This window comes from Quercus robur, chromosome 2 (genome assembly GCF_932294415.1).
Source record: "Quercus robur chromosome 2, dhQueRobu3.1, whole genome shotgun sequence".
Lineage (NCBI taxonomy): Eukaryota > Viridiplantae > Streptophyta > Magnoliopsida > Fagales > Fagaceae > Quercus > Quercus robur.
Genome location: NC_065535.1, coordinates 25,245,852 through 25,255,686, shown reverse-complemented (window position 1 = coordinate 25,255,686; position 9,835 = coordinate 25,245,852). Strand labels below are relative to the sequence as shown.

Here is a 9,835-nt window from a genome sequence, read left to right as displayed (position 1 = left end):
TTTGTATAAATTTTTTTTTTCATCCCCTTAACTTTTTAAAGAGTTTTAATTTTTTTTTACTATTTAGAGAGTAAAAATAGAGACAATTTTTTTTTCCAAAGTTTAAAGATGAAAAAAAATTGAAGATTGATAAATAATAAGTATAATAGTTTCAATAGTTTAAGGATTAAAAATGAACTTTTTAAATTGTAGTAATGAAAAATGAAATTCATGTAAATTTTTTTGGAACAAAAAAATATTTTAGTTAATTTTTTTAATAAAAAAGTGTAGAGTCTTAACACGTGGCAAAAAGTGTGTAATGAAAAGTAGTAGTTCTTAGCTTAAAAATAAAATGGATAAAAAGTCTATTATAGGGTTGAGTTAAGCAATCCTGCTTCTTCTTTTTTTTTTTTTTTTTTTTTTTTTTTTTTTGTAGTTCCTATTTTCTACTTTAATAAATTCTTATTTCCCAAAAAAGAAAAAAGAAAAGCTTAAGGCTGTGTTTGGTTCGTGTAAAAGTATTTCCGGAAAATATTCTATTTTCCGGAAATGCTATTTTCCGGAAAGGAAAATGTTTTCATGTGTTTGGTTGCATTTCAAAAAATGTTTCGGAAAATATTTTCTGATGTTTGGTTGTGTTCTTGAAAATAGCATAGAAAACACATTTTCACATTTTCTCACATTTTCTTGGTTACCAAACGATTATATAATATCATTTATTCATCAAAACACAAACAAAACCCAGAAAAAAATCATCAAATCCGGACAAACGAAGGCGAGATCGCAATCGTGATCGGAGCGGTCGGCGCATCGCGATCGGCGGCGCGATGCGTCGATCGCGATTGCGATCGACGCGTTCGCGATCGCGATCGCGATCGACGCGTTCGCACGATCGCGATCTCTCCGATCGGCGCATTGCGATCGGCAGCGCGATGCGTCGATTGGAGAGATCGCGATAGCGCGAACGCGTCGATCGCGATCGCGATCGACGCATCGCGCCGCCGATCGCGATGCGCCGCCGATCGTTGGCTGTTGTGTTCATCGATTGTTTTTTTTTGTTCTTTCTCTCTCGCTCTCGTGTTGTGTTTTCTGTTTTTTCTGTCCCTCTCTCTGCGTTTTGCAAGCCACGGAAATGAATTGAAGTGAAAATGAAGGCAGAAATTCATTTCCGTGGTCAAAGTGAAAATTTCGGTCAACAGGAAATCAATTTCCGAAAAATAATATTTTCCGTGACAGCCAAACGCAGTGATTTTCCGGAAATTGATTTCTGGAATTGGTTTGAAGCCGATTCAAACGCACCCTAATACGTAAGGAAAACCGACTGGCGATATTTTATTTAACAAGTGGCGATATTTTAAGCTGGTAGTGCAGCAGACCCGCTATTGAATTTGAGTATTCACACCCGGTCTCGGGGAAGGTGTCCTGTGGGCCCTGTGGCCGTGTGAGAGAGAGAGAGATATACGTGCTCGCGCCTATAAATCAATTCCACTTAAGTCTTCCCCCTTGCAACTGTTTCTCTCTCTGAACGAGTCGGTTTCACCATTCTGGTACTCTCTCTCTCTCTCTCTTTTAATTTCATTATTTTTATTTTAAAAAAACTGTCATTTTTTATTTATAGATTTGAGGGTTGTAAAGACGAGAGAAGAAGGGCACGATGGTTAGGAGCGTAGAGAATGGAGGAGAGGCAGTGGAGATCTCGCCGGACCACTTCGATCCGACGGCTGTGGTCCCTGAGCCGCTGCCTAAGGTGGTGGAGTCCGACGGCGAATTAGTGAATGCGAAATCTAACGGCGACAGAGAGATCGTGTTGGGGCGAAACGTGCACACCACGTGCCTGGAGGTGACGGAGCCAGATGCCAATGACGATTTCACTGGCGATAAAGATGCCTTCATGGCTAGCATCCTTGCTCGCTATCGAAAGACCCTCCTCGAAAGGACCAAGCACCATTTAGGTAATTTGCTAATAAAAACATGGAATTTCTTGTTTTCTATTATAGAAAAATTGTCGCTTTTAATCAACAAAATTTGAATTCCTTATTCATTTTCCTACATTTTTATGCTAAGTTAGTTCTGGTGTTACTAAATCTAAGGCATTGTGTGTATTATGTATTACTTATTAGATTGAGAGAGAGCGAACAGCTGAAAACAATTGACGTGTATTGCATAGTCCGAACTTGGGTTCTCTATGGATCCTAACACCCGATTTATGTCTGGTTCTTACCTGAAATGCTATAATAATATTCTCTTGCGACAGGTTATCCGTATAATTTGGACTTCGACTATGGTGCTCTAGCGCAGTTGCAGCATTTCTCCATTAACAATCTAGGTGACCCTTTTATTGAGAGCAACTATGGTGTCCATTCAAGGCAGTTTGAAGTTGGCGTTTTAGATTGGTTTGCTCGTCTATGGGAAATAGAGAAGGATGAGTACTGGGGATACATCACAAATTGTGGTACAGAAGGCAATCTTCATGGGATTTTAGTTGGGTTAGTAATTTTCTTTCACATCACAAGAAATTCTCTTTTTGTCTGAGAATAGTGAAACTAAACATGGGTCAACTGTGCAGGAGGGAAGTGTTCCCAGATGGGATTTTGTATGCGTCACGGGAGACACATTATTCTGTTTTTAAAGCCGCACGAATGTATAGAATGGAGTGTGTGAAGGTTGACACTCTGGTCTCTGGTGAGATTGATTGTGCAGATTTTAAAGTTAAACTACTAGCTCATAAAGACAAACCAGCCATCATCAATGTTAATATAGGTCTCTCTCTCTCTCTCTCTCTCTCTCTCTAACTGCTTATCTTAGCACATGAGTTTCTCCTTCGTTGAACTGATTTGATGAATCTCTCATTGCAGGGACAACTGTCAAAGGAGCTGTTGATGACCTTGATCTCGTAATACAAACTCTTGAACAAAGTGGATTCACACATGATCGGTTCTACATTCATTGTGATGGAGCTTTATTTGGACTTATGATGCCTTTTGTCAAACGTGTAAGTATTCAATTTTCAACTCCTGTTGTTGAGGACAGGAAATTATCACCACATGCCTTTTACATTCATTGTAAATGCCCTGTGCATGTAGAAGGCATTTGGTTCTTCCTTCAAGATTTGAAGTTTATGAGGTGTGATTAAGTCCTAAGTATTTATCATGGTAATATTTTTAAAAATCTATCTTTCATATAAAAACTGGAGTAGATATAGTGGTAATGATGTCTTCAATAAATCCATTAAATGGATAAACCTGAGTTGTTCATGTTTAGGACTCATAATTAACAAGTGTAGAGAGTTTCTATGTTCCACTTTGTCAGTGAATCAAAGTTGAAAGCTTGTCCTAGATGGCTGTTGACTTTATGTTGCCTTTCCCTCGCGTTTCCTTCCTCATATTTAATTATAACCTTATTCAAATCTAGGCAAGTTTCCTTTGGCTCATTTTACTTGCTGGTGAACAGGCACCAAAGGTTAGTTTCAAGAAGCCCATTGGAAGTGTTAGTGTCTCTGGCCATAAGTTTGTTGGATGTCCAATGCCTTGTGGTGTTCAAATAACTAGGCTGGAGCACATCAATGCTCTGTCAAGGGACGTTGAGTACCTTGCTTCAAGGGATGCTACAATAATGGGAAGCCGCAATGGTCATGCTCCTATTTTCCTGTGGTACACCCTCAACAAAAAAGGTTACAAGGGATTCCAGAAAGAAGTCCAGAAATGCCTTAGAAATGCTCACTATTTGAAGGACCGCCTACTTGATGCTGGAATTAGTGCCATGCTAAATGAGCTCAGCAGCACAGTTGTGTTTGAACGACCTTGGGATGAGGAGTTCGTTCGCCGGTGGCAGTTAGCTTGCCAAGGAAATATCGCACATGTCGTGGTGATGCCCAATGTCACCATTGACAAGCTGGATGATTTTTTGAGTGAATTAGTTGAAAAACGCTCCACTTGGTATCAGGATGGAAAAGTTAAGCCCCCTTGTATTGCAGCAGAGGTGGGAAGTGAGAATTGTCTTTGTACTCTGCATAAGTGACTAGTCATTGGGGAGGAAGAATCGCCCTTGCACTCTCTACACGAGTGAATCATTGTTCTATTCAAAGCTTTCCATTTGGTTCTTGTTTTATCTTAAATAAAATGCTTGATTAAAGTAGAATGTAGGTCCCTTCCTGAGGATTCTTTTTCCTGCTTCAGTGTAGCATTGTAATGACTTAGCAAAAACAAAAAAGAATTTCGCTATATTTTTGAATCATGATTTAATTTAATTTAATTTTTTATTATTATTTTTGCTTTAGACGATTACATTGGATACACTAGTACACAACCATCTGCTAAACCAGCCAACAGGTAGATAGCTGATGAGCATCCTAAACAAGTAAAATAAATAAATGTTTTAAGGGCTTTCCCAAAAAGTACAAAAAGAATGTGAGAGCTGGCAGTGCATGGTAGTTTATTATATTTATACAAATTGATAAGTATTAGTTTTATTCTTTTGATAAATAAAAATATTGGATATATATATATATATATATATATATATATATATGGTTAATTGCAATTTGCCAGTGTCTTGTGGGCAATTTCCTGCAACAAAATACAAAAGCAGTTTAACAAGGTGGGATGTTATGTTAGTCATGGTACTTGGTAGTAAATAAGTTAAATCATTGGGGTGAATCCGTTTCGCAATGTTTTAAAACCTAAATTCCAGGCCAATATCAATCATTCTCACATTGCCCATGATTTTACAATATTACTCCTATATTGATATAAAAAATTAAAAAACCACAATCCAATTACCAGAGTGATCTCAAATATTTCTCTCTGATCCTGAGGCACTTGGATTACCTTAAAGAGCTATTATGTAGCTATGTTAAGTTTGACAGTCCCTTCAGGAGGAAGGGTCCATGAAATCCAATGTGATTGCTTAATGTGAGAATCGTGCATGTAATCGAAGTACAATAATAAAATTATGTAGCATGTTGAATGGTGGAATGCGTAAATTGTGTGATTGTGGTGTCCATTTGTTGGAAAATAAATTCATTTCTAGATATCCAAATCTTCCAAATGGAGGAAATAAACAGTAAAGGTCATGCAGAATAATGTTGATAGACATATTAAAACGACAGCATTCGAAGATGTTATTTGAAGAAAAAAATTGGTCTAAGTTACCTTAAGAAAAGAATTGGTGTAAGTTAGGTGGTTGCAATTGATGTCATTTCAATTGTGTCCAACTAGTGAAGAGGAGACTTAGAAAAGTCATATCTAAGGAAACACTGTAATTGGGGACAGGAATGAGAGAATAAGAGCATTCACATTGGAAATGCCATATGTCATATGTAGAAAAAATTTAGCATAAAGGCCTAAAAAACTCCCCACATCCAGACTTGTAAAAAGCAAGTATTGTAAAAAAATTTGCAATACTGCTACAATGTAATTATACCTTTAGAATTGCAATGTAGTACAATTGTAAAACCAAAAACAATATTTTATTCTCTCGTTCTGACTCTCACTTCCTCTCTTTGTCTCTCACAAGTCACAGCTCCTCCCTCCTCACTCCCTCTCTCACATCTCTCTCATTCAAAGCTTGCATCGATGCTAGGTTTTGGATTTTGGAGGTTGAATCGGCGTGGATCGGTAGGCTGGGTTTGGATCGGTGGGCTGGGATCTGTTGATGGTGGGTTTGGATCGATTGATTGGTCGGTTTGAATCAGTGGATCTGTTGATCGGTGGGTGGATTGGTTGGGTTGATCGTCAGTAGCTCCGGTGGTGATTTTTTTTAATAAGTTTGCTTTGGTGACGTTGCTTAGGGGTGTCCACGGGTTGGGCCGGGTCGGGTTTGTGCCTGAACTGGACCCGACCCGAAACTTTCGAGTGAGTCAAAATAGAACCCGAAATGCTAGTCAGATCGGCCAGTTCAGGCCGCGTCAGGTTTTCGGGTTCATCAATCGGTTTCAGTTTTTACCTTTGATGCTGTTATTTTGGCCGGATCCGTCGAGATCTGGCCAATATTTGGCCGGATCCATTGAGATCTGGCCAGATCACGACAAGATCTGTCCGGATCTTGTCAGATCTGGACTAGATCTCGACGAGATTTTGCCAGATCTCATCCAATCTAATGGGTTTCAAGTAAATTTTCGCCGGATAGCTTCAAATATCGCCGAATTTTGTATGTTTTCGTCGAAGAACCTTCGAATATCGCCGGAAGTTTCTGGGTTTATGATCGGGTCGGGTTGCTCGGGTTTTGGGAGAGGAAAACCGCCAACTGACCCGAAGGCGTCGGGTTTCGTGGGCGTTGACCCGCCACCGACCGTCGGAGTGTCAGTTTGGGCGATTTTCGGTTCAGGCTTGGGCAGGTTGGTCGGGTTGGTCGGGTATACGGGTTGGGTGGACAGTCCTAGCGTTGCTTTAGTTTTGGTTTGGTTTTGGTTTTGGTTTTTGTTTTCTCATCTACCCTTTCTCACTCTTTGACTCGCTGTTGGCTGAAGCAAGGTCCGATGAAGGTGTGGCGGTGATGGCGTTTGCTGATCAGTGATGGCGTTTCTCATGGCGATGATGGCATTTTTCTAGGTATTTTCGACGGCCTGGGTTTCAAATCGATGGCGTGGGTTTCTGATCGATGGCTTGGGTTTGCTGATCAGTGGCTTGGGTTTGCTAATTGGTGGCTTAGGGTTGCTGATCAGTGGCTTGTGGAGATCGGTGAGTCGGCGTGGTGGGTTTGAAGTGGTTTTTTCTCTTAGTGTGTTTCTGGCAATTTTCATGTGGTTGTTCTTGCTATGGTTTCTGGGTTTGGTGGTGGTGGCAATCAGCATGGATTGATGGTGGGTTTTTCTTCAATTTTTTGTTTTGGGATTGTTGTGATTTGCTGGGCAAAGGATTTGGGTTCGTGTTGTGGGTGATTGTTGCTGGGCAGAGGATGGGTAAGTGATTGTTACTGGGTGGAGGAGGTGGTTGGGGTTCGGGTTTGTTCATGGTGGAGAGAGAGACAGGGGAGGAAGGTATAGAGAAATTAGAGAGGAGATTATTTTTTTGGTTATATATTTTAGTGGATAATATATATTATTTTATTGAGTAAAATAGGAAAATAAAAGTTGGGATGTTGGGTGAATTGTAAATTGGTATTGTATAATTAATAAAGTAGCTTTTTGGGATGGTAAAATAGGATAAAATGAAATTTCCTGATGCGAATGCTCTAAGACTGATTTTTAATAATGCAACTATGTGCAGATTAGAAAATCATTAGATTCTCCTATACTATGATGACATGGTACTCCCTCTCCTTATATTTATAGTAGACTATATTATGATTTAAATTAGTTAATTTATTATGAATGTGAGAGGAGAGAACACCACATCACTATATTATTGGAGTACCTACAAGACTATAATTACTTATGAGAAAACTAGTCGGGATGATGCTTGTGATGTCCAAACAAAAGGTATAGAGACACTTAGCACACACTTTACCACAAGTTGTACACATTTCAAGTGGTAATTCGATTAATTTTCACAAGTATTGGTGGCAATTCTCACTCCTCACGTATAAGTGATGTAATCTAATTGGACATTAACAAATATGCAAGTGTTAAAGTGTGTGTCTATAAAAGAACTTGATATCCGATTCCAATTCTAAGATTTTTTATTTTTAATGGGAGGACTCGGACGGGGGAATTTATGTTGAACAAAAAATTGGAAAACTAGATGTGTTTTTCCAATTTTTCATATTCGAAAAACACTCCCACAGTTGTTTTCGAAAACCTGTTTCACATAGTGAAACGTGATAACAATTTTCGAAAAACGATATTTAAAAAACAAGAGCCAAACAAAAATAGCGTGACACAAAAATAACATAAGGACTGTTACGCATGACTGACAACTTTCATTTATGAATTCATCTTATGATATATATTTTTGACTAAAATGTAAAACTGACCCTCTAAATTTCACCTCTTATCATTTCAGTCCTCTAAGTTTGAGTTTTGTCATTTTAGTCCTATAAATTTCAAGTATAGTCAATTCAATCCTCCGTTAGTTTTCTGTTAAATGTTGCCATTAACTTACCAAAACGAAAGCGATTTCTGATTTTTTTTTTTTTAATTTCAAAAAACTGATATATGTTATTTTAAATTATATATATAAAAAAATAAAAAATAAAAAATACTAAAGGGCTCTAGGGGAATGCCGTCGTTCCCCTGGCCCACCGAAAATATAAAAAAGGGATAATTACAGTAAACCCACCTGAGGTTTGGCCCGTTTACACGTTACCTACCCGTGGTTCAAAACTTATCACTTTGCCCACCTGAAGTTAGTTCTGTTAGCCTTCCGTAACCCACCTCTCCATTTGCCGTTAGAAAAACACCCTTTTATTAAAAATAGAACATAACATGGATCAAACACGAACCATCAAATCTTTTCCTCACAAACACAAGAACACAACATTTGTAAATATAGTTCAAAATTTTCAGTTACACACATCCAAAACCAATTAAATCCTCTAAATCCATACCAAAATCCCTCACATTTTTCAAACCCAAACTGTAATAAAAAAAGTTTTAGAACCCAATCATAGATTAAACAGAAAATAGAAACAAACCAAAGAGAGAAAAACAGCACCATTGTTCATCTCTCCTCTAAAAACAAAAAATAACAGAGAAAACTCAAACAAACAAGATCAAAGAGGGGGTTTTGTAGCTTGGGTTCAAGAACACACTTACTCTTGGTATGAACAATCTTGAGCCAATCAATCCGAATAAAATTTTCATATTCGCACAAATCTTAAAAAATATTTACAAAAATCCTACACTTGAAAGTGTTGTACTCTAATTTCACAAAAATCCTTTCAGTCATTCACAAAAATCATACACAACTTCGTTCTCTCTCAAATCTCAAACCAAAACCAAAGCAAACCCCTCTTCAAAACCCAGACCCACTACACCCACAGCAAAGAAAATAAGATAGCAAAGAGAGAGAGGCGGATCGAAGTCACAGTCGCTGGAGATGGAACCGTCTGAGCCGATGCAGTCGCTGGAGATGAAGTGAACCAAGACACCCATGACCTCTTCGAAGTCACTCTCGAGTCCAACCATATCTAGACCCTCGTCACCCATACTCCCTAAATGGTCGACTCTTGGCTCTCCGACATCTACCGCATCCACCGCCGCCGTCTCCACCGCCTCATTGTCGGCCTCGACGTCGAGTGGCGACCCAGTTTCAACCACAACATCGAAAACCCAGTTGCCACTCTCCAACTTTGCGTGGGTCGACGCTACCTCATCTTCCAACTCATCTACGCCACTCACTTCCCCAACTCGCTCATCGAGTTTCTCAGCGACGAGGATTTCACTTTTGTTAGAGTTGGGGTTGAGAGTGATGTGGAGAAACTGTTGGATGATTATGATTTGAAAGTTGGGAATGTGGTTGACCTTTGTGGACTCGCTGTGGACTGGTTGGGGAACAGGGATTTGAAGAACGCTGGGTTGAACGGTTTGGCTCGAGCTGTGCTGGGACTCAAGGTACATAAGCCGAGGCATGTAACTTTGAGTAGCTGGAGGTCCACGGAGGTTGAGAGATGAGAGAGAGAGAGATGACACGGTTGTTGTTGCATAGAGACACAAAACCCCATATTCCAAGCTCTTTAGAAAAAATTCAAACCCTAACTCTTTGATTCATGCTATGTTGTGTTTTGGTTGTAAAAGTTGTTTTCTAACGGAAAAGCCAAAGGTGGGTAACGGATGGGTAACGAATTGAAGTTCAGGTGGGCAAAGTGATAAGTTTTGAACTACGGGTAGGTAACGTGTAAACGGGCCAAACCTCAGGTGGGTTTACTGTAATTATCCCTATAAAAAATCATCCCACCCCCACAGTGAATTGTCCATACT

The 9,835-nt window shown here is 39.2% G+C and overlaps 2 protein-coding genes across 2 annotated transcripts; both read left to right on the top strand.

Moving 5' to 3' along the window:
• The first annotated feature begins 1,370 nt into the window (after window positions 1–1,370).
• LOC126713032 (serine decarboxylase) lies at window positions 1,371–4,209 on the top strand. Its single transcript, XM_050412623.1, has 6 exons — window positions 1,371–1,526; window positions 1,598–1,931; window positions 2,234–2,465; window positions 2,546–2,739; window positions 2,835–2,971; window positions 3,430–4,209. The coding sequence occupies exons 2-6, from the start codon at window positions 1,634–1,636 to the stop codon at window positions 3,994–3,996; spliced, it is 1,428 nt and encodes a 475-aa protein (XP_050268580.1). The 5' UTR covers window positions 1,371–1,526; window positions 1,598–1,633; the 3' UTR covers window positions 3,997–4,209.
• Window positions 4,210–9,073: 4,864 nt separating this feature from the next.
• On the top strand, window positions 9,074–9,529 carry LOC126696612 (3'-5' exonuclease-like). The gene has a single exon (XM_050393313.1). The coding sequence runs from the start codon at window positions 9,074–9,076 to the stop codon at window positions 9,527–9,529; it is 456 nt and encodes a 151-aa protein (XP_050249270.1).
• Window positions 9,530–9,835: the final 306 nt, after the last annotated feature.